At 47.5% G+C, this 24,568-nt stretch overlaps 2 protein-coding genes across 3 annotated transcripts; one reads left to right on the top strand and one right to left on the bottom strand.

Annotated features, from left to right (window-relative positions):
- Nucleotides 1-185: 185 nt before the first annotated feature.
- Nucleotides 186-16,704, bottom strand: aasdhppt (aminoadipate-semialdehyde dehydrogenase-phosphopantetheinyl transferase). 2 transcript variants are annotated; one of them, XM_084441172.1, is made up of 5 exons: nt 16,178-16,704; nt 14,949-15,171; nt 13,283-13,404; nt 11,505-11,666; nt 186-1,312 (listed from the first exon to the last, which is right to left on the bottom strand). In XM_084441172.1, the coding sequence occupies exons 1-5, from the start codon at nt 16,319-16,321 to the stop codon at nt 1,082-1,084; spliced, it is 882 nt and encodes a 293-aa protein (XP_084297298.1). In that variant the 5' UTR covers nt 16,322-16,704; the 3' UTR covers nt 186-1,081. The 2 variants fall into 2 exon arrangements, with proteins under 2 accessions (XP_084297298.1, XP_084297297.1); XM_084441171.1 differs by having other exon boundaries at nt 16,169-16,704.
- Nucleotides 16,705-17,427: 723 nt separating this feature from the next.
- Nucleotides 17,428-23,618, top strand: msantd4 (Myb/SANT-like DNA-binding domain containing 4 with coiled-coils; the record flags this gene model as incomplete). Its single annotated transcript, XM_084461874.1, has 3 exons — nt 17,428-17,784; nt 19,301-19,582; nt 21,433-23,618. Coding segments are annotated over 3 exons (1,440 nt in total), but the record flags the coding sequence as incomplete, so codon positions are not given.
- Nucleotides 23,619-24,568: the final 950 nt, after the last annotated feature.

A 24,568-nucleotide genomic window follows, 5' to 3' on the forward strand; every position in this document is an offset into this window, starting at 1 on the left:
ACAAACAGACACTCTGACACTGCCATGACACAAACACACACTCTGACTGTGAAACAAACGGGTGAAGTATGAAAGGCAAGAGTGGGGAACACAGAACAGGACAGAATAATACTGGACATTGCTTGTGTAAATATCTCTTGTTTTTTAATGCACTAGGATTAGACAGCTTTGACTGTTTAATGCTAATGATGGACAGCTTTATGCAAGGGAGACTGAGAACAAATTCTCGTGCCCGCACACACACACACACACACACACACACACACACACACACACACACACACACAGACACCTCCAGGATCTCAGCAACACACACACACACACGCTGGTCTCTCTCTCTACACGTCCATCCCTGTTAACTGTATTGGATGAAGAGATACTGGAGAGATAATGGAGAAATCTAGAAGGTGTGTGTGTGTGTGTGGGGGGGGTGGAGAGATAAGAAAGAGGCACCGCAGAGAAAGAAATGAAGGATGATTGGGAGACGCTCAGCTGGGAGAAAAGAAGGATGATTGGGAGACGCTCGGCCTTGATTGAGGACCATCCATCTTTTCCCATCTGACAGGAGAGATTATCCTCCTCTTTTCTCCACTTCCATCCTAATTGCTCACACCCTCACCCCAGCTCGGCTCAGAGAGAGAAACAGAAACAAATTAAGAAACTGAGAGAGTAACAGAGAGATAATCAGAACAGAGAAAGAAAATGAAAGAGAGATCTGACAATATGTTATTGAAGTCCAGTCATGGGCGCAGGTAGAAGGGTCGGCCCAGCTGGCAGGCCTGCGTCTCCTCCTCCTCCTCAGTCTGGGAGCAGGTAGAAGGGTCGGCCCAGCTGGCAGGCCTGCGTCTCCTCCTCCTCCTCCTCAGTCTGGGAGCAGCAGCAGCATTCAGCCTGTCTGTCAGTGTTGGGGAGAGGAAGTGTGTGTGTGTGTGTCTGTGTAAGCGGCATGTGTCTCTTCAGTGTGTGTGTGTGTGTCAGAGGCGTGTCTCTCTCTGTAAGCGGCATGTGTCTCTTCAGTGTGTGTGTGTGTGTCTCTTCAGTGTGTGTGTGTGTGTGTATCTTCAGTGTGTGTGTGTGTGTGTCAGAGGCGTGTCTCTCTCTGTCTCCCCGGTGCATCGGCCTTCTTCTGGAAGCTGTCCCAGTATTCAAGGTCTTCCTCAGAGAGGGGTGTGGCCAGACTGATGAGGTCACTGAAGGACAGGAGCGTGAAGGAGGGGGGAGGAGAGGTTGCTGCTGGAGGAGGACAGGCTGAGGCTCCGTCGGGAGGTCCCAGGGCCACGGCCACGTGATGGTCCTCGTCCAGCAGGCTCTCCTGGAGACAGAGAATTAGCAGCTACATCAGCACACAGTAACACACACACCTTCATCTATCCTGCAAAAGCACATTATGCACACACAGACGCACAGGGCTTACGTGCAAGCGTATGCATGCACACAGCATTACACATTTCTGGCGTTTATATTATCTGTATACTGTATATATACACATTCTATGCATTCTTTCACTCTCTCTCACACACACACACTCTAGAGGTGTAATGGCATGAAAATTTCACATCACAATTATGTAACCAAAATTATCACGGTTATCAGTATTATCACGGGGTTGTTCAAATATGCTGAAGATGTTCAAAAACTACTGATACACACTGAAATCTCACCACAAATAAAATTAGCAGCACTATGCACTTTTAGTTTGCTTAAACATTAAAATGATGCGTCTTAGAGACTGTTGCTACTTTGGTTGATGCTGACAGTATTTGCAGTGAGGTTTTCAAAGCACAGAATCATTTTATTGTGATAAATGTAATCAGATTTTATCGTGGTTTATCATTATACCGGGTATCGTTACATCCCTAAAACACACACACACACACTCTCCCCTCACACACATTAGGGGCCTAACATCAGCTATACTGTACATCATCCTCACCCTGTTCTGTGCTAAATGGTCTTAATCATAGGTAGCCTGGAAGCCAGACGAGAAAAAATGTGAGTTTTCCCAGAAAATGGGGCACCAATTTAACTGAGACCACATTTGAACTGAGACCATATTTTAACTGCTGCTCCGCCTCCAGCCCCTGATTGGTTCCTGTAGATGATGATGAGAAATACAACAGGAGTCCGTTAGTAGAATGAAGCACCGGGAGGTAACGCTAACGATAGAAGAATAAACACATCCATTAGTGCAGTTAGGTAGGTATAGGTACTGCATTTGTAACACGCTCCCCATCCAGTTGTTACACTGGCCCGGAGCGCCATTCACACACCAATGGCGGCAGCTGCCATACAAGGCGTTTGCCTGCTCATTGGGAGCAATTTGGGGTTCAGTGTCTTGCCGAAGGACACCTCGACAGGTAGTCAGGAAGAGCCGGGATTCGAACCACCGACCCTACGATCACTGAACGACCCGCTCTACCAACTGAGCTTTACCGCAGTTGTCACCATGGAGAAATTACCTATGGAAATGTGAAACAAGCATTTGAGTGGGCAACTGTAATGGAATTATATAGTTGGTATGGACATTTTGTACTGTATAGTTGGGACAGTTGCGATTGCTTATGATATGGACATATTAGCAATGGGGGGAGGGGTATGAGGACTGTCTGGACTAGGGTTGGGAGGCATTGAGCTAAACTGGCTTGGGAATCGTTGGCACGCCGCTGGAAGTGCTGTCCCATTTAATTCACGGCCCTGCACCCTCTGGCCCTTCCAGCTGACGTCAATTAAGTGCTCAGGCCTCAGGCCGCAAGTGCGAGGGGCCGCAAGGGTGGTTTGCGCACTCATATTGGGATTCAGCTACTGAATAATAAATACATCGGTCGCTGCAAGAAACTCTCCAATGTGTCACACAGTTTAAACGGAATCAATCGCCACCTAGCCTAATCACTAAATAATGTCGGCATTGCTTTGGATGTGTCTGTGAATTGACCCATTTGAGTCATAATATAATGTTATGTTGTAGGCCTATTCATTTATAGGCTATCCCGTGAAGCATCACGGGCTGTAGCATATGAATAAAAGCCACATTACGTTGATAACACAACACGACACAAGCCTATTAGGCTTATCATAGTAATGATTCCGTATGTCGATGGCCTACAACTATAATAAGGCCTATACCGCACCAAACAAATGTTGCATTCGGCGTTGAAGTATATTTATTCAGTTAATCATTTATTTAGTTAATTACTCATATGTTTAATTATCCACCTTTTCATTTGTTAATGTATTTATGTATTTATAGCCTATATTTGATTTGGCTTTTATGTAAAGCCGAATGACCACTGAGGCAAACGGCAATTACAATGATGTTGAGCAACGGTGAATGGAAATGTCCTACTTGAGGCAACTGTAGGCTACATTAGGCTATATTGTACATCATCATATATCCTCATATTTCCATATGATTGTCATGTAGCAGGCATGCAAGGAATGTGGGCCTAAAAGTGCATGTCATCCCAATGCTCACATGCCACTTTGGAAGAATTGGCTGTGCACAAATCAGCACATGGAGTTGATGCGTCTCCAAGTTGTAAGAACACAAGGGAGCAAGTTAGATTATTAATTTGCCGAATCGTCATGTGTGTAGCTATAATAACGCTTTATAGAATCACATGAAACCCATCCATGGACCCTATATATTTACAAGACCTCGATACAGGCACTGATATAGCTGGATTATAGTAGGCCATGACACACGGGGCCTTGGATATGCCGGGACTTGGCACAGATGTTCTAATATGTGCTTGGCTATCCCGCAACATCCGTTCGAACACGCAGCTTCTATAGGCCTGCAGAATGTTTTGAGAAAGTATGTGAAATGCATGATATCCCGGAAAAAAACACAAATTGGCTGCTGCAAAGAACCCTCAGATCTGTCCTACAGTTTAATCAGGGGATCAATGCCTTAAGTAGTCACTATAGGCCTACATGTTTGCATTGTTATGGATGTCATTGTAAATGGACCCGTTTATACGTTGATAAGTTAAGCCTTTTATTCATGGGCCACCCTGTGAAGCAGCTACGTGCAATATAGATCCAAACCCCATTACCCATGCAACAACACTATAGGCTTATAATGATTATCAGTATGGATATCAGCAGCCAACTAATAAGGCCTACCCAACTAAACGAATGCCAATATAGCCTGCATAATAGATAATTCATTATGATCTAATTGGGACCACTCAGGCCTACAGTAACTGGTGCTCTTATCAGTCGTGCACATGTGAAATCATCGTTCCGAAAATAACCTTTTGGCGCGTCTCATATCTCCACCTCGCACTCAGTAAAATTTATCTTTCTCCCTTTTGCACTCGGCTCCATTCTCGTTGCATAAGTATTAGGGGCGTATCATTGACCATTGACCAGAAGTACTACAACAATCCTCCCTCCTAAGCACTTATTGTATTTTATTGTATTGTATTGCACTTTACTTTAGATTGCTATTCTTGCACTTTGCCTTCAGCACTAGATTATGCTCTTAGTCACTTGTTTTAGAAAAAAGATGCACTTGTGAGTTCTGGCAAGTAGTAGTACATTGGCTTTTCCTACGTTACATGCAATTATTGTTAGTCGCTTTGGATAAAAGCGTCTGCTAAATGACTGTAATGTAATGTAATGTAATTTATAGGCAATTGTGGGCGTTAATTGGGGTGTGATCAGAACGCGCGTTCACGTGCACCAAGTGAAGTGTTGATTGTGATTTAAAAAGGGCAGCTGGAGTTGGCGTGGCGTTAAGTCAACATGGGCTGTGATACACAGCGTTTTATGAATCAGAGATTTTTTGTGCGTATATTTCCGTACTTACTTAGCAAACTTAGTTACGTGGATTCTACGCAACGTTTATAAATGAGGCCCCTGCTGTCCATGCAGGAAAAAATACACTACCCACAATCCTATAGTGCAAAAGCAGTGTCTCCACCAATCAGAGATGTTGTTGGCAACCCCGCTCCAATAGCGGACCCTGGGACTACAACTGGCTAAATTGACTCTGATTGAGAGGACACATGTGCCACTGATTGTTTGGTTGGTTTCCACCTGTCTTGTTAGTCTGTGTATATATAGCCTACATGTAGCTCCTCTTGTTCTTTAATCATTATTTGTTGTTGCCCCTGGTGTTTCCTGCCCCTGGTGTATCCTGTCCCTGGTGTGTCCTGCCCCTGGTGTTTCCTGTGTCCCTGGTGTTTCCTGCCCCTGGTGTTTCCTGCCCCTGGTGTATCCTGCCCCTGGTGTTTCTTGCCCCTGGTGTTTCCTGTCCCTGGTGTATCCTGCCCCTGGTGTTTCCTGTCCCTGGTGTATCCTGCCCCTGGTGTTTCCTGTCCCTGGTGTTTCCTGCCCCTGGTGTTTCCTGTCCCTGGTGTTTCCTGTGTCCCTGGTGTATCCTGTCCCTGGTGTATCCTGTCCCTGGTGTTTCCTGCCCCTGGTGTTTCCTGTCCCTGGTGTTTCCTGTCCCTGGTGTTTCCTGTGCCATCTTTTAAGTTTGTAAGCTTTGTCCTTTGTTCTTCGATTGTTGAGTGTTTTTATTGTTAAGTCTTTGGTTTAGTTTTTACGCCTTGTGGTGCCTTTATCAAACATTTTGTGATAAGTGATAACCTCCATGTTACCAGGCTTCTCCATGTCTCCAGGCTTCTCACATGACAGGTAGCTCAACAAGAGTTCAAGCCCAGGGGGATGCAGAGTAAAAATTATATTGCATACTCTCCATTGTGCTGTGTGAAAGGTTTAAAAAAAATCTGCCCAGTCTTTTGTCTGCTTACATCTCAATCAGTCCCACCTGTGTTCAATTCAGTCAATCAGTGAACCCATGCTCAGTCTAGAGTCCCACAACTCAATCAGTGAACCCATGCTCAGTCCAGAGTCCCACAACTCAGTCCCATCACAGTACTCAGGCCTAATATGTTCATGCAGGATTCATACAGTGTAAATATGTAGCTGTGACATTTATACTTTTTAAGGTCAAACTGCCAGCTTCTCACTTGCCATGACCGTCCCTTGGTATCTATGGTTGAGAGTTCAAGCCCCAGGAGATGCAGAATAAACATGCTCATGCCCACTCAGGCATTTTACTTTTTGGATTTCAGACACATGATTTTAAAGATTTTTTTTAATTCAATTTAAGAAGTTTTAAAGAGGCCCTCATGTATTTGTCTCCTCCTCTTCCTCCTCACAATGCCCGGCACTGGTCCAGTGCTGCGCAGCAGCTGTCATTGGGGGCCAAGCAGCGAAGCTGCACAGGCCACCATTGTTCTTGTACCTTTTCTTATTATTGGGGGCCAAGCAGCGAAGCTGCGCAGGCCACCATTGTTCTTGTACCTTTTCTTATTATTCTTCATATTCCTCTGTCATTGGAGTCTATGGCAGCCCATAGAACCGTATGGTAAAAAGTTGTGAAAGTTGGCACACTCATTCGGGACAGTCCCTTGAGTCCAAGATCCATGTACACAGCTCGAACCCTCTAGCGCCACCAACATGTCAAAGTTGGAGGTGCGTTTGTGCACACAACTTTTGACCTGTAAGCCCGATTTTCAAAAACGAGGTAACGTTGGATTCCTTGGCTCAAGCCGAGTTCAACGCACCCCATGACATCATTTTCCGCCATTTTGGATTTTTTGAAAAACACTTAAAATGTATCTCCTCCTAGGAATTTTCACCAATCTGCATGAAACGTGGTGGGTGTCATCTCTAGACCAATGTCTATAGGAATCTTAAAGGGATTTTCGATTCTCGAAAGCGTTCGCCCGCTACAGCCAATCGAATTTGGCGACCAAGCCGCTAAACAGGAAGTGTGGTCATATCTCAGCAAATTGTTAATGTATCAAAGCCACATTTGGAACACTCATCAGGGAAAGTCCCTTGAAGCCTGTCAGCAAGTGTCATCCCGACAGCTCGAACCGTCTAGCGCCACCACCATGTCAAAGTTGGAAGTGCATTTAGGCACACAAATTTTGACCTGTTTGACCAATTTTCAAAAATGAGGTACCGTTGGAATCCCTGGCTCATGCCGAGTTCATCGCACCCTATGATGTCATTTTCCACCAATGGGATTTCCCACCATTTTGTATTTTGTGTAAATCACTTAAAATGTATCTTCTCCTAGGGATTTTCACCAATCTACATGAAACTGGCTGTACACATTCTCTAGACCAATGTCCACAAAAGGATTACAGGGATTTTCGATTGTCGAAGGCGTTCACTCACTACAGCCAATCGAATTTGGCGTCCAAGCCACCAAACAGGAAGTGTGGTCATATCTCAATAACGTTTTGTTGTATCATAACCACATTTGGCACACTCATCGGGGACGGTCCCGTGACCCGTCACCAAGTCAACACCTCGGACTCTCTAGCGCCACCAACCTGCCAAAGTTGGAAGTGCGTTTATTCTGAACCGTATGCCCGATTTTCAAAACTGCGGTAGGGATTCGAATGCGGCTATGGCGTGTTTCGCTTTTTGTCTTTGATGCGCTGGTCGCGCGTCCTGCTTGGCCCCCACATTGCTGCTTGCAGCTATATTTATTATTACTGTTGTTTTTGTTGTTGCCTTAACAAATATTAACATTGAAGTAGATGTGTGGAATGTTCAGTTCTTGGTGTGGCAGCTAGTTTTTTTTAAAATATTCACATTTTGTGAACTGCTGCCCCTCCTACAATTTTTACACGTCATAATCACGTTCACATGATTGTGCTGATACGATGTATCTAAACTGTGTGACTTATACTTTATGAGGTTTAACCATTTGTTCAACAACCACGTTCCCCATTCAAACTAATGGCGCTCCACTCTAACTTCTGAGCTGCTAATTTTGAATTCATACTTATTTTCTAACTTCTAGCCATGCCTACAGTTTTTAAGCTACACTGACATATCATAGATGAAAATGTTCAGCATGTTCCTAGGATTCATACGGTGTCAATATCTAAGCTGTAACATTTATACTTTTTGAGAGAGATGTCTAAAGCCGGCATGCCTTCCCAGTAAAGTGAAAGAAGGCTATGGGGGTAAATCGATGTCAAAAGTATTGTAAATGTACAGACTGAGTCACAAATATATATTACAATTTGTAAACACAGAACGCAATCTACAAATAGAGTTGACATCTGCAAACAAACTCCTCATGACCCACAAATATAAAACATGATCTACAAATAGATTGGAAATACGCAAACAAACTCATAATTCACAAATAGAATTCTGTGACTTGAATGAATGCAAATGGGTGCTCTGCATTTGTGGATCGTATTCTATTTGTAGATTTTTTTTCATTTGTTTTCAGACTTTTGACAGTGTTCTGCTGTTTTATGGTGTAAAAAATGTCCAAATGCCCTCTTCACAGTTTGCAGGGGGCAGAGTTTCACCACTGGCCCCCGCCACCACAAAGGAGCGTGAGATGGTCATTTCAAGAGTCAATCAACAATGGATCCAAAGCAGATCAATTCTCAATTATTTTGTAAGGACAGGTAGAGACGGGGGCTTGTTTTCACTCTCCTCTGCTTGATGCACATGATGTGTGTGTGTGTGTGTGTGTGTGTTTATGTGTGTGTTTGAGTGTGTGTGAGAGGCTAATTACCTCTGCTGCAGCGACAGCGCAGGGCGAGAGGTAATGGTTTCGGTGGCGTGCATGTGTGTGTGTGTGTGCGTGTGTGTGCTTTTGTTAGCAGGATTACGCAAAAATTACCAAACCGATTTGTATTAAACTTGGTGAAGGGTAAATCATGGGCCACCTTAGAACCCATTACATTTTGTATCAAATCCGAATCATGGGCCGGATCCACGAATGAAAACAAAACTTAGAATGAAGCCAGCTCCCTGTGTGGGGGCGCTAAGACACAGGGTTTGGACTGGGGTGTGTGGGGGGAGAGCCCGGAGGGCACCCCAGTGCCCCCTGCTGGGGCATTCAATTTTGGCACAGAGCCACAACATGCATTCAGGGGCGGAGGTCTGTGCTCTCTGAGCACCATTTGTAGGTTAAGGATGTTTTGTTCCTTGCAACAGTCCTCAGTAGAATCCAGTAGAACCTCCTCTTTCAGATGACCCTTCAACTGGACAGGGTTCACCCTTAATGCCCTCCTCCATCCCTCTATCCCTCCTCCATCCCTCCATCTCTCTATCCCTCCTCCATCCCTATCCCTCCTCCATCCCTCCATCTCTCTATCCCTCCTCCATCCCTCCATCTCTCTATCCCTCCTCCATCCCTCCATCTCTCTATCCCTCCTCTATCCCTCCATCTCTCTATCCCTCCTCCATCCCTCCATCTCTCTATCCCTCCTCCATCCCTCCATCTCTCTATCCCTCCATCTCTCTATCCCTCCTCCATCTCTCTATCCCTCCTCCATCCCTCCATCTCTCCATCTCTCTATACCTCCTCCATCCCTCCATCTCTCTATCCCTCCTCCATCCCTCCATCATAACAGATCCATGAGGCTGGTCTCCTGCTGTGCGGTGGACAGGAGGTGAGCTGGTCTCTTCTGGCGCCAGGTCAGGAACAGCAGAGGAGCTTTAGGCCTGGGTTAGGGTTAGGTTAGGCCTGGAGCAGCCTGGCTGATCTGACCTGGGCACTCCTCTCCTTCCCTCTGGAAGCCCAGTCTGTACTGTAGAAGGAGTGCTACTCAGAACGCCCTCCTGTGCCAACCTGTGTGTGTGTGTGTATGTGTGTGAACCTTGACCCCGTGGAGACTACGTCCTCTACACCAGCCTCCTCCTGAGACACATGGCGGATGCTTTTGAGGAGCGGTCTCCGAAGAATCCGGGAACGTCAACACTTTTCGTTTTTGAGTGTGAGAGAATGGGTATGTATGTACTGTATGTGTTTGAGTGTGCTAAGATGTGTTTTGTGCCGCCATGTGCAAGCAAAATGGCGCGGGCCACGTCGGAGGGACGGCCTGCTAGCAAAACGTCTTAAAGCCGCCATGTTAGCCCAGCTGTTCCACGGCGGCATTAGCGGTTGTGTTTGTCTGGGACAAAAATGTAGCAGGACAGTGGTAGCCTGGTGCGTCCCACTAAGCTCCAGTAGCAGCAGCAGCTGTGAATGGCATGGCAGTAGGATAGCCAATGTTAGCTTTAGCGGCTAATGATTGATTGCTAAGAGTGTGCAGGTCAGCGTTAGCTCTGGTCGCTAGGCACCGGGCCCTGGCTAGGCCGCTGTGGGAGGCTGAGAAACGTAAGCTGGGATCAGAGGCTGAGCTGGGATCAGGAGAGGATTACTACAAACCAGATGCCCAGTGAGAAGTGATATGCAGACACTCTGTCACATGCACCCAGTAGAGAAAAGAGCGTCCTATATCCTATCCTATATCCTATACTATATCCTATCCTTTATCCTATCCTATATCCTATCCTATATCCTATCTTATGTCCTATATTATATGCTATATCCTATCCTATATCCTATCTTATGTCCTATCTTATATGCTATATCTTATCCAATCCTATATCCTATCTTATATGCTATATACTATCCTATATCCTATCTTATATGCTATATCCTATCCTATATCCTATCTTATATGCTATATCCTATCCTATCCTATATCCTATCCTATATCCTATCGTATGTCCTATCTTATATGCTATATCCTATATCCTATCTTATATGCTATATCCTATCTTATATGCTATATCCTATCCTATATCCTATCCTATCCTATATCCTATTTTATATGCTATATCCTATCCTATACCTGCAGTGCTGGCCTTGATGCTTTTCCCACTCGAGAATACTGCAATTCCCAGATGATAAAGAGTTATAGAAAATGTGTGAGACCTGTGCTCAAGCAGATTATGTTCTGACTGCAGAGCTCGGCTTTTTCCTCCTTTACCGGCCCTCTCACCTCAAAGACCCAGCCCTCCTCCTCCTCCTCCTTTACCGGCCCTCTCACCTCAAAGACCCAGCCCTCCTCCTCCTCCTTTACCGGCCCTCTCACCTCAAAGACCCAGCCCTCCTCCTCCTCCTTTACCGGCCCTCTCACCTCAAAGACCCAGCCCTCCCCCTCCTCCTCCTTTACCGGCCCTCTCACCTCAAAGACCCAGCCCTCCTCCTCCTCCTCCTCGCCCTCCTCCTCCTCGTCCTCCTCCTCCTTTACTGGCCCTCTCACCTCAAAGACCCAGCCCTCCTCCTCCTTCTCCTCCTCCTTTACCGGCCCTCTCACCTCAAAGACCCAGCCCTCCTCCTCCTCTTCCTCCTCCTCCTCCTTGTCCAAGTGCATCCCTCTCACCTCAAAGACCCAGCCCTTCTCCTCCTCCTCCTCCTCATCCTCCTCCTCCTTTACCGGCCCTCTCACCTCAAAGACCCAGCCCTCCTCCTCCTCCTCCTCGTCCAAGTGCATCCCTCTCACCTCAAAGACCCAGCCCTCCTCCTCCTCCTCCTCATCCTCCTCCTTTACCGGCCCTCTCACCTCAAAGACCCAGCTCTCCTCCTCCTCCTCCTCGTCCAAGTGCATCCCTCTCACCTCAAAGACCCAGCCCTCCTCCTCCTCGTCCTCCTCCTTTACCGGCCCTCTCACCTCAAAGACCCAGCCCTCCTCCTCCTCCTCGTCCAAGTGCATCTTGGTCTGGCGGTGGATCTGGCCCTCTGTGATTGGTTCAGGAGAGAGGTGGAACTCCACCCTCTGGAGGTCGAAGCCCAACCCGGTGCCGATCGCCTTGATGAAGCTCTCCTTCAGGGCCTTAACAGACAAGGAAGACATCCAATCAGATATGATTCTGGCTTGAATATCCAATAGAAAAGTAATATACAAACATCACTAGTCTGCAGGGGGTCCAAAGGGTGCACTGCATGTTGACCAGTCCAAATACTTGTTTAAATGATTTAAATTACTTCTCTGTGCTTGAGCGTTATTGTCTGACTGAACTGAACCAATAGGCACAGGGTTAGGGTTAGGGTTAGGTCACAGGTTTTTTTGATGACAGTATGTTTGTTGGAGAGAGCGTTTGTGTGTCGAGGTGTGAGAGTAAGAGACAGACAGACAAAGACATGAGAGACTAGGATAGAGAGGACAGTTGGTGTGTGGATGTGTCCACTGAGGTCCAGTAAACCTTGGAGTTACATGGAGGCAAGCCACAGTAACAGCATTACAAGGCTAATCGCTATAGCAACTGGAGAGCGCCAGCATTAGTCAGCGGTGATATTGGTACTTGACGTCCTCTTAATCTCCCAACATCTTAAGCCGCGCCATCGCTGTAGACGGGTCGGTGTGCATGTCTGGGGTGGGTGTGTGTGTGTATGGGTTTGTGTGGATGTGTGTATGGGTTTCGCGTAGCCAATGTCTGGTGTGTTTTGTGCTGAGAATGTGTGGCCATGTGTGTTAGTGTATGTGTGTGTGTCCAGTGTGTGTGCGCTCACTGTAGACCATTTGTTATTTTTTGTCCTGTGTGTCTGAGTATGTGTGTATGTGTGTGTGTCCAGTGTGTGTGTATATGTGTGTCCAGTGTGTGCATTTGTGTCAAGTGTGTGTGCACATCCAGTGTGTGTGCGGTAGGGATGAGACGGTATACCGTAAAACCGTGAACCGCAGTATAAAATGTCCACAGTATTAGAACCGTGACATTCCCTGTGTTTACGGTATTACATTTACGGTATTACATTTACGGTATTACACAATAATGCGCTGCTGAAACTTGACATTTCAAGCTGCTTGCAACAGTTAATTTTGTAATTTAATATAAGCTTGCTATTAATAAACGGAGCTTAATTACAATAGTGTGTATTTTCCATCATGTGTTGCACTGTAGTTCCTTCAAAGTAAAATACTTGTTTTTTTATGTGTGTTGGGGAGGTGAAATGCTGTATACCGTGAAATACCATAAACCGTACCGTAATGCAAAAATCCATACCGTCTCATCCCTAGTGTGCGGTGTGTCTGTGTATCCAGTGTGTGTATCTAGTGTGTATCCAGTGTATAAATGGAGTGCACTTATATAGCGCTTTTCCACCTTAGCGGCACTCAAAGCGCTTTACAATGGCCTGTCATTCACCCATTCACACACACATTCACACACCAATGGCGGTAGCTGCCATGCAAGGTGCTAACCTGCTCATTGGGAGCAATTTGGGGTTAGGTGTCTTGCTCAACGACACTTCGACATGTGGACAGTCGGAGCTGGGATTCGAACCGCTGACCCTTCGATCATTGAACGACCCACTCTACCAACTGAGCTACAGCCGCCCCGTGTGTCCAGTGTGTGTGTCTGTCTGTGTGTGTAGACCATTTCTGCTGTTATTTTTCCTCCCTCTGTTCACACACCAACTGGCGTGATGTCAGGGTTGTATCGCCATGGTTACCCAGTGCCGGTAGAACATGTTGAGCTGCTGCCTCTCCGACCCGGCGTCACGGATAACACTCCACTCACGCTGCGTGAACTGACGAGTCATGACCCGGAAGAACTCTGGGACCGAACTACTACCTGAGGAGGGAGAGGCAGAGGGAGCGGACATTCAGTAAGTAAGTAGCTCCAGAACCAATGGTTCTGGAGCCTAGTGGAGCCTTCTGGAGCCCATCTCCTGATTCCTTAGTGTGAGGTAGCTCACCCCCAATTCAACCCCTGGTGCTAAATGCCCAGCAGGGAGGCAGTGGGTACCATTTTTTATAGTCTTTGGTATGACTCGGCCTCGGCCAACCTCCCAATATCAGGGCGGACACTCTAACCAAAGACCACTGAGCTGGTCAGCTGAACAGACGTTTAAGTTAAAACAAATACAGCTAAGTCTGAAATGGTAAGGCAGGTGAAACTGTCATTTGTTTATTCCTCGACAGATGCAGAATATTTCTGTCCGTGGGTGTGCATTGTGTGTTAAATGGAGATTGTCCTCCATTACGGGTAGATCCATAAGTGATGAGCAATCTGCCAGCTTTTTAACACCGTGATCCGGATAACACCACAGACAGCCTTTCAACCCCACAGACTGAATCTGAGAACGATGACACCATAGATGAGCCCTGCCAAACCTCACTCTGGGAAAAGACGGGCAACAGTGCCACCATGTGGCCTTGAGAGAGACTGCAGGGCCTAGACGCAAATGGGGTTTGATGACTCCATAGAGACAGGCCATTTGTTAAGGTTTAAATAGCCTAGCTGTTTCTCTCCATGGAGGCAGAGGGAGAGATAAGAGTGCTCTCTCTCTCTCTCTCTCTCTCTCTCTTTCTCTTTCTGTCTCCCTCTCCTTTCTTCCTTTTGGGAGGATGGGTAGCATAGCACTTTCAATCCTCAGAAGGATGGGGCTATTGGAAGGTGATTATTTAACGGGTCTGGTTTTAATGACAGTCTGGTTGTTAGATGAACGTTCTGAGGTGAGGGAGAACAGACCAGACGGGATTTGCAGTCAGGTGAAATGGAAAGCGAGAGAAATAAAACACGCACACACACCAGCTCTCTCTCTCTCACACACACACACACACACACACACACACACACACACCAGCTCACACATACACACACCGGCTCTCTCTCTCACACACACACACCAGCTCACTCACACACACAAACACACCAGCTCACATATACACACAAACACACACGCAACAGCTCTCTCTCTCACACACACACACACGCACACACACACACACCAGCAATCTCACACACACAAGCTCTCTCTCACACACACACACACACGCACAAACACCCATGCACACGCTCTCACAAGCATATGTGCATGCAGCACGTAGCTCTGGAGGTAGAGCGTCCGGCTGGGGGTCTTACGGGGTAGGGTTAGGGTCAGGGTTAGGGTTAGGGTCAGGGGTTAGGGTTAGGGTCAGGGTTTGATCCCAGCTCCCGGCAGGGTGCCAGAGTGTCCTTGAGCCAGACACTCGACCCCAAAATCCCTCATGTGGGGCTCGGTGGTGCAGTACCTAGTAATGGCCTTTCTGTGTGGAGTTTGCATGTTCTCCCCGTGTTCGCAAAGGTTTCCTCCCAAATAACTCACTATGAAAGACATACGCACACACACACACCTGGCATAGTGGTCCTCATCACGTCCACCCCTACTTGCAGCCCCTGCTCGGCGGCCAGTACAGCGTAGTCTCCCTGGTGGGATACGTTGAAGCTCCAGCGCCTGGCTTCAGGTCCGGGGCTGGCCAGGTAGGGCTTCCCCCGGGGAGAGCGCTCCAGACGGACGTCTGACCACGGGACGCCCATCTGCTCACACACCAGCCTCCTCAGGAGCAGCCTGCCGGCCTGGGACACGGGAGAGACAGACACACAACATGTCACTTTTTCCGCCCCTGCGTGAACTGCTATTTTAGTTCCCTCTGGAAAATGTAAGGGTAGGATCTATGTCCATCACCCCTTTGCTCTCTGTAAAGCACCTTGTGTTGCATCTGTATAAATGAAGTTTGTACAGGAGGGGGGTGCAGCCTGGTCTCCAGACCAGCTCTAATGCACCTGATCAACCCACAGCCCGTGTCTGAATTAACACACAGCCCGTGTCTGAATCAACCCACAGCCCCTGTCTGAATCAACCGACGGCTCCTGTGTCTGAATCAACACACAGCCCGTGTCTGAATCAACACACAGCCCCTGTGTTTGAATCAACCCACAGCCCCTGTGTCTGAATCAACACACAGCCCCCGTGTCTGAATCAACACACAGCCCCTGTGTCTGAATCAACACACAGCCCCTGTGTCTGAATCAACACACAGCCCCCGTGTCTGAATCAACACACAGCCCCTGTGTCTGAATCAACACACAGCCCCTGTGTTTGAATCAACCCACAGCCCGTGTCTGAATCAACACAGCCCCCGTGTCTGAATCAACACACAGCCCCTGTGTCTGAATCAACACACAGCCCCTGTGTCTGAATCAACACACAGCCCCTGTGTCTAGAGGGGTGTAGTGGGACCCAAGTGAGCTCAGTTTACCCACCTCTTTGAAATGGGGCTGAGAGTTTGCGAGTCTGCACTCGACAGACCTCGTTTTTTCATTCTTTTTTTTACTTCACCCACCTCACGTTTACTACTAAACCCCTGATATGATGACAGAAGCACGGAATTGAAAGAATAACAGGTGAAGGAATGATCAAATTGCTCCGAGTGCATCATTTGGTGCACAACAGTAGTGGCATGTTTAGCTTACTAGTGTTTTAGTTAGAGGTGTAACCGTTGGATTCCCTTTAGAGCAGAACGAATGTCAGAGGCGCATTGGATTCAGTAGCCTACACTCCCCTGTCACTCACAGAACCCACCATGGCCGATTTGGAATCTTTGGCAAACACGAACTGTCCGATTCGCTCCTTTTCTTCCCGTTGGACGCAGCGGGCTGCCAGCAGCCACTCAGACCGGCCCGGTGTCCACGAGCCGCACCGAAAAGCCCAGCGTACACCACCCATCACCGTTACCTTACCGTGATGGGGAACGGAGTCCACGGACGTTCTGCTATTTCACAACTTCACCTACCAAAGGCAACTTTGTAACCACTTTGTTGTGTAGTCCTATACAGTCCACATCAGCTAGGCGAACATGTCCTTCATGCACATATCCGTGCGAGCATAACGATACAGAATCGATAGTCAGACGATCGATAATAGGGTGTATCTGAGACAATTTGATTTGTTGACAGCATGATCATATACTTTCATATTCATTTCGCACCGTTTGCTTGTTGACAACACATGTTGGAAACGTGGAAGACATGAGTTGCAGAACGTAATGCGTCACGAGTGGGCGAGGCTGTGGATTGACCAATGAGATCTATGTTTACGGTGCGTCGCCAGAAGGTCTCTTTCGTACTCATTTTTGGGATCGATGAGCATCTGTGATTTGTTTCTTTACGATCGATTAGGTGAGTTGATCTACAATGGGATTCTTCGAAGATGAACTGCAAATTAATTAACGTCTCCTTCGAATACTTCAACAAAACGAACAGTGGTTGTGTTCTGCAGTAACGACAAAAATGTGCTGTGTGTGCGTGAGTAAACGTTTCACTGCACACTATGCAAGACGTCCGCAGTGCTACGTTACTGTAGCTCCAGCTAGTCGTCAGGCAGGCTTTTTACACTAGCAAGCACGAGAGAGAGAGGGGGGAGGGAGAGAGAGAGGAGAGAGAGGGAGGAAGAGAAAGAGAGCTACAGTAACACTAATGCTTTTTCACACAAACAAAAATGAAAGTTTTCATTTTATTTTGTACATCTATAGCTAGACCTGTCATCAGAGTCAGCCAGAGAGACTTGTACCATTAGGTGAATAAAAGGACAACATGACGCTCCCTCATGGATGATTAATGAGAAATCCTGCTTGCCAACCTTCCATGACACGCAATGTATGAACCTTGTGTTCTTGTTGTAGGATAAAGACTGTCCCTCCTCCCCATGCTGTCCGTTCCGGAGACGACACCAGCATCGCTCCCATCAGTGACCTTGCTTGACCTCTGGCTCATCCCACCACTGGCCAGACTTTCCCCTCCCTCCCTCCCTCTCTCTGTCCCAGCCCTGACTGACCCACCGGGGAACCAGGTCTTGACCCCACAGTCCCCTCTCATCACCCTCCCTCCCATACCTCTCTGCCCCTCCGACCCGTCTCTGCCCCCCCCCCGACCCGTCTCTCCGTGGCGAGCGCCGCCCCGCCCACCGCCAGGCTGGACCTCCTGCAGATCAAACACCTGAAGAGGCGGAGGAAGAGCAACTACAGCGTGAGGGAGACGCAGCTGCTGATCAGGGAGATCCACAAGCGGCGCGACGTGCTCTTCTCCCGTCAGCAGAACACAGCCATCAACGAGCTGAAGAGGCGGGCCTGGGAGGAGGTGGCGGGCGGAGTCAATGCCCTGGGGGAGGGAGAGCTACGCACCGCCGCCGAGGTAGGCCCCGTGGTTATGACATCATAGATGGATCATAGGTGGTTATGACATCATAGATGGATCATGTACTATAAGGATAGGTGATTATGACATCATAGATGGACCATGGACTGTGAGGGTCAGTGATTATGACATCATAAATGGATCATAGGTGCTTATGACATCATAGATGGTTCATGTAGTGTATGGGTAGGTGGTTATGACTTCATAGATGGACCATAGGTGGTTATGACATCATAGATGGTTCATGTACTATGAGGGTAGGTTGTTATGACATCATAGATGGATCATAGGTTCTTATGACATCATAGATGGATCATGTCCTGTGAGGGTAGGTGGTTATGACATCATAGATGGATCAGGTACTGTGGGGGTCGGTGATTATGACATCATAAATTGATCATAGATGCTTATGACATCATATATGGTTCAAGTACTGTGTGGGTAGGTGGTTATGGCGTCATAAATGGATCATCGTGGTTATGACATCATAGATGGTTCATGTACTGTGAGGGTAGTTGGTTTTCACATCATAGATGGATCATAGCTGCTTATGACATCATAGATGGTTCATGCACTGTGTGGGAAGGTGTTTATGACGTCATAGATGGATCATAGGTGGCTATGACATCATACTGTAGATGCAGGATTTTTCCTGCATAGAGGATTTTTTGGCACCCCCCAAAGAGATTTTAGCCAGAGCCAAAGGAAAATCACCAGTCCCAAAATGCTAAAAATTTAGAATAAAAATAGCAATTCAAATCCTCTCCAAATGTGTTTTATAGCTTGTTTCAAGTGCAGCCCATCACTCTTTCTTGCATTGTCCATGGCTTGGACCACTAGTAATCAAGATTAATATACAGGTTATCAGTATCTTAAATATTTTGTCTTCATATCCATTTTGTGTCATGTCGGGAGAATTCTCACGATTGTGAAAAGTGAGGTCAGTCAGAACGACAGCAAAGAATATAGGCCTATATATGCTGGTGGGCTACTCGGCATAGAATGGAGGTTTCCCACAAAAATTGTGTGCGCGTCACCCCCCAAAGACCCATTCTGAGCCAGGAAAAACCCTGTAGATGGTTCATGTACTGTGAGGGTAGGTGGCTATGACATCATAGATGGATCATAGGTGGTTATGACATCATACATGGTTCATGTACTGTGAGGGTAGGTGGTTATGACATCATAGATGGATCATAGGTGGTTATGACATCATAGATGGTTAATGTACTGTGAGGGTAGGTGGTTATGACATAATAGATGGATCATAGGTGGTTATGACATCATAGATGGTTAATGTACTGTGAGGGTAGGTGGTTATGACATCATGGATGGACACTATGAGCCAAGAGAATCATGTTTTGTTTATGTCATTCAGGCATTCACTACAACATACCGGACAGTGTCTACATGATTTGGCTCAGAGATGTCAGCTGCACCTGCGTGTGTGTGTGTGTGCGTGTGTGTGTGTGTGTGTGCGTGTGTGTGCGTGTGTGTGCATGTGTGCGTGCAGGTAAAGCGGAGGTACCTGGACTGGCGGGCCCTGATGAAGAGGAAGCAGCTGAGGGCGGAGCTAGCCCTGTCGTCGGGGCTGAAGGGAGAGTACCCCCCGCCCTCCCCCTCCTCCCCGGAGCACGACGCCTCCCTGGGCTCCGGGGACCAGTCGGTCGACCTGTGCTTCCCCAAGGAGAGCCCGTGTGACTGGCAGGACCTGGCAGACCTGGGGGAGCATAGCGGGTCTATGGCCCCGCCCGGAGTCAAGATGGAGGACGAAGCCAATGGATACAGGGCACGTGTGTGTGTGTGTGTGTGTGTACACGTGCGTGTGTGTCAAGAAAAGCGAAAAGTGTGGGTGTGTCACAAAAGTGTGGGTGTGTCACGAAAAGCAGTATGTTCAATCTATAGACCGATGTCCACAAAAATCTTACAGGGATTTTTGATTGTCCATTGCGTTCGCTCGTGATATCCAATCAAAATTGTCAGAAAAGCTGCAAAACAGGAACTGGGGTCATATCTCAGTAATGTTTTAATCTATCAAAACCACATTTGGCACACTCATCCAGGACACACCCATGACATCTGTCACCAAGCCTCATGTTGACATCTCATGCACTCTAGTGCCACCTGCGTGTCAATGTTGGAGTTGCATTTATTCCAGTAACTTTTTAACTGCATGTCCAATCTTCAAAATTATGGTAGCAATGGATTCCCTGGCTCATGCTGAGTCCAAAACACCCCATGGTTTCATTATTACTTCATTTTTCTGATTGCAGAATGCAAGGAACACTTTTGGTCTTCTGCACAATTTCACCAGTTTTAGAGTGGTGAAAGGCGCATTTTGGAAAATGTCAGATTTTCTAAACTGCCATCCCTCTTCCAATTCTCACAGCTCATACACATATTATATATCAAAATGTTCACACAACTCTTGGGATTTATAAAATCAAAAAAGCTAAGCTCTCCGATATTTTTCACTGTGTGACAGTTCGAACGACAACTCCCCCCCTCCATTGTAAACAATGGAGCCACACTCTAAATTGATGCAGAAAATGACAGAATCAGTGTTGAGTTTCTAACTCGTCACCTGTCCTACACTTCTGAAGACCGAAGGACATATTATACATGGAAATGTTTGCGTGATTGTCTGGATTCTGAAGAAGTAAATAGTTGAGCTATGCTATGTATACTTTTCGCCGTGTGTCAATTTAAATGACGACACCCCCTCTCTCACTCTACCGAGAGGAAGCGAAGGCTGACATGGCTTGTGCACTAGGGCGAGTCGCTTTCACAAGATCTGTCATAGCACAGTGGGTAGCGCGCCGGCCTTGCAACAAGCAGGTACAGAGATCGAATCTCGTTCAAACACGTCAGATTTTCCTCCAATCTGCATGAAACGTGGTAGGCCTACACATAATCTGCAGCCATTTTAACTTGAAGCAGTGCACATCGTTTGCCAGATTAACAGGTGTAATTGGGGGCCAAGCAGTGCAGCTGCTGCAGCACCCATTGTGTCTTTCTTTCTTCTTTCTTTCTTTTGCCATGGGAGTCTATGGGAGCCTATAGAACCGTATGGAATTCCGATTATCATGCTCGTGCGGGCATCCAAGCCGGCCCACTTGAGGACTGGCTCATCGGGATTCGTTCCAAACATCCCGATGGCCAGTCCGCCATTGACACGACGGTACACATTCTCTAGACCAATTTCCACAACAATATTACAGTGATTTTCGATTGTCGGCGTTCGCCCACTACAGCCAATCGTCCAAACCACCAAACAGGAAGTGTGGTCATATCTCAATAACGTTTTAATGTATCATAACCACATTAGGCACACTCATCGGGGACGGTCCCGTGACCCCTGTCACCAAGTCTGTCGACACCTCAAACTCTCTAGCGCCACCAACCTGTCAAAGTTGGAAGTGCGTTTATTCGTATGCCCGGTTTTCAAAACTGCAGTAGGGATTTGAATGCGGCTATGGTGTGTTTCGCTTGTTGTCTTTGATGCGCTGGTCACGCGTCCTGCTTGGCCCCACATTGCTGCTTGCAGCTATATTTCCAATTCAGATTGTTCTGATTCAGATTCAGGTTGTTGTGTTTCTGTGCTTTTTTATAAATGAACCATTTCTCTATATCTGTTTGATTCAGCTGGATGGCGATGGAGGCGACAGGGAGGGGGACGTAGACGACGACGACTGTTTCCCCTCCCTCCTCAGCGACATCAACCACGGCGAGGGGCGTGGCGTCCCCGAGGCCTACGCCCACATCGATGAGTTCGGCATGCTTAGCGCCTCCAAAGGGGCTGCCGCCGCTGCCACCTCCACGAACCGGGACCTTCCGCTGGGCGGCTGGGCCGGGACGGGCGCCAACGGGCCGGGTTCAGCCAATCACGAGGCCGCCGGCCACCTGGTGGCCATGGAGAGGCAGCGGGTGGAGCTGGAGAGGCAGCGCCTGGCGGTGGAGACGGAGCGGCTGGCGGTGGAGAGGGAGCGCCTGCAGCTGGAGAAGGAGCGCCTGCGCCTGGCGGAGCTGGAGAGAGAGCGTCTGCAGCTAGAGAGAGAGCGGTTGCAGCTGGAGAGAGAGCGTCTGCAGCTGGAGAGGGAGCGGTTGCAGCTGGAGAGAGAGAGGCTGCGGATCCTGCTCCTCGACCGGCCGGAACGGGCCGACTCCTCCCTCGCCCCTCCGCCCCAGCAAGGCCCGCCCTCCTCCTCCACCTCCGCTCACGACGGACAGACGGAGAGGGAGACGGAGAGGGAGAGGGAGGGCGAGCCCCGGCCGTCGGCCTCGGACCTGGAGACAGAGAGGCTGAGGCTGGAGAAGGAGAGGCTGCAGCTGGAGAAAGAGAGACTCCAGTTCTTCAAGTTCGAATCCGGGAGACTGCGGATAGAGAGGGAGCGCCTCCAGGTGGAGAAAGAGAGAAAGCAGCTTCACAAGGACCAGGGACACTGAGGAAGAGATGGAGGAATAAGACAGGGAGAGCAGGTGGAAGGGACAGAGCTAAAGATCTACAGCATAATATGTGTGTTCAGGTGCCTTGGGTTGAAGCGTGGGAACAGGTATTAGGGAAGAGATAGATCGTTTGGACTGGTGATACAGGATGAAGATGGCCAGTGTGTGTCTCCTGTGTGTCCAGAGCACGGATGTATTAATAGAACTGGATAGGGTCACTCCATTCACTGACTGCTCGAAAGAGTGAAGCCCTATTGAACCGCGCCATCTTTGAAAAAAAGGCGCCACTGATACCTTTGACATGCGCAGTCAAAGGTATCAATGACGCGTTCTTGTAGTCCACGAACAGATTGCATTCACTGGCCTGTGAGCCCCCCGAGCTCGGCGGGTTAGCCGCGAACTTCATGCCGCAGCGAGAGACCCCGTCTCTGGGTGGACAGCTGTTCAACTCGCCTGGGACCAGGTCCCCTGGAGCTATTTCGCCTGGCTGCCCATTGCGCTGTTGTGAACAGAATGAATACCACCTACTAGCAAACAAAACATGTTCAGTCACAATTATACTGTTAAAACTAAGATGCCTGGATAAAAAAAAGATGTTTTCCAACGGATATATTTGATGAAAGTAGATTAATAAGCAAGCCGCTTTTCATTGCTAACTCAGAGCGGGGAGAGCAATGAACGCACATTTGCATTTCACATGAACGCAGTCTGTTCGTGGACTACAAGAACGCGTCATTGATACCTTTGACTGTGCATGTCAAAGGTATCAGTAGTATGTCAAAGGTATCAATGACGCGGTTCAATAGGGCTTCACTTTAGATTTGGAATTCTGGGAGCCTGGTCCAGAGATACCTGGTCCAGAGATACCTGGTTCAGCAGGACCCCACACTGACGCTGTCACTTTACATGACACTCCCAATCAGCTGTCTCGGCCAATCAGAGTAAAGGCCGTCCCCTGTCAATCAGCCTTTACTTTCCTTCCCAGGGTGAATTCAAATCAACTGTTTTTTTCCCCTCAAAAATCTGATAAAATAATATTTCTTTGTTCGTACGTTTGTATTTGAGACTGTTGTTTCTGCTGTGATTGTGCTTTTCTGTAGTGCCATGTACATACTGTTAAAGTGTTAGAAACCTAAAGCACAACATCAATATATTGTATATATGAAATAGGTGTGTTTATATGTGTGTCATACAAGGCCTTACAGAGATTTAACTGTGTTTTTTTTAATGTTATTTTGATATGAAGTGTGTATGGTTTGGTACTATCACAGTGTTAAATGTTGTTCTGTGCCAGCCCTCTTTCCAGTGCAGGTATTCCCAGAGAGCGAGAGAGATGCCTTCATGCTTTCTGCATTGCCTTTTAAAGGACAGGTTCGTATATACAAATAAAAGAGGAAGTATATGAACTCAGGGTGTCTTAGCGTTTTATTTCCTGTGTGTGTGTCTCATTGGTTTCCCAGCATCCTCCTGTCTCAGTAGTTTCCCAGCATCCTCCTGTCTCAGTAGTTTCCCAGCATCCTCCTCCTGTCTCAGTAGTTTCCCAGCATCCTCCTGTCTCAGTAGTTTCCCAGCATCCTTGTATTTGCTATTACCTCTTGGCTGCTTCAATCAGTGCAGATAAAGACGAGAACCTAAAGCACAACATCAATATATTGTATATATGAAATAGGTGTGTTTATATGTGTGTCATACAAGGCCTTACAGAGATTTAACTGTGTTTTTTTTAATGTTATTTTGATATGAAGTGTGTATGGTTTGGTACTATCACAGTGTTAAATGTTGTTCTGTGCCAGCCCTCTTTCCAGTGCAGGTATTCCCAGAGAGCGAGAGAGCTGCCTTCATGCTTTCTGCATTGCCTTTTAAAGGACAGGTTCGTATATACAAATAAAAGAGGAAGTATATGAACTCAGGGTGTCTTAGCGTTTTATTTCCTGTGTGTGTGTCTCATTGGTTTCCCAGCATCCTCCTGTCTCAGTAGTTTCCCAGCATCCTCCTGTCTCAGTAGTTTCCCAGCATCCTCCTCCTGTCTCAGTAGTTTCCCAGCATCCTCCTGTCTCAGTAGTTTCCCAGCATCCTTGTATTTGCTATTACCTCTTGGCTGCTTCAATCAGTGCAGATAAAGACGAGAAGTGAGGAGAGGAAGCCACTGTGGAGAATTGAGATGAGACCAGGCTGTTTAAATCCATCGGTGTGACCAAGCTTTCACACTAAAATTACCTGATCCGCTTTGCGCACCAAGCTGCTCTTTAGGACACACACACACACATAGAAAGAGGCACTCACAACAGGCAGAGCCAATCACAAAGGCTGTTTTTTGTTAGTATTTGTTGTCTGT

Source organism: Borostomias antarcticus, assembly GCF_949987555.1.
Source record: "Borostomias antarcticus genome assembly, chromosome: 1".
Lineage (NCBI taxonomy): Eukaryota > Metazoa > Chordata > Actinopteri > Stomiiformes > Stomiidae > Borostomias > Borostomias antarcticus.

Bases quoted from the DNA above. Each gene is read 5' to 3' on its own strand.
- aasdhppt (XM_084441171.1), bottom strand. From the start codon at position 16,321: ATGGGTGGTGTACGCTGGGCTTTTCGGTGCGGCTCGTGGACACCGGGC. The intron at 13,405-14,948 runs GTGTGTGTGTGT...CTCCCTCCTCAG, and splicing joins GATGAGGACCACTATGCCAG to GTAGTAGTTCGGTCCCAGAG. The intron at 1,313-11,504 runs GTGAGAGGGCCG...CTCTGTCTCCAG, and splicing joins AGGAGGGCTGGGTCTTTGAG to GAGAGCCTGCTGGACGAGGA.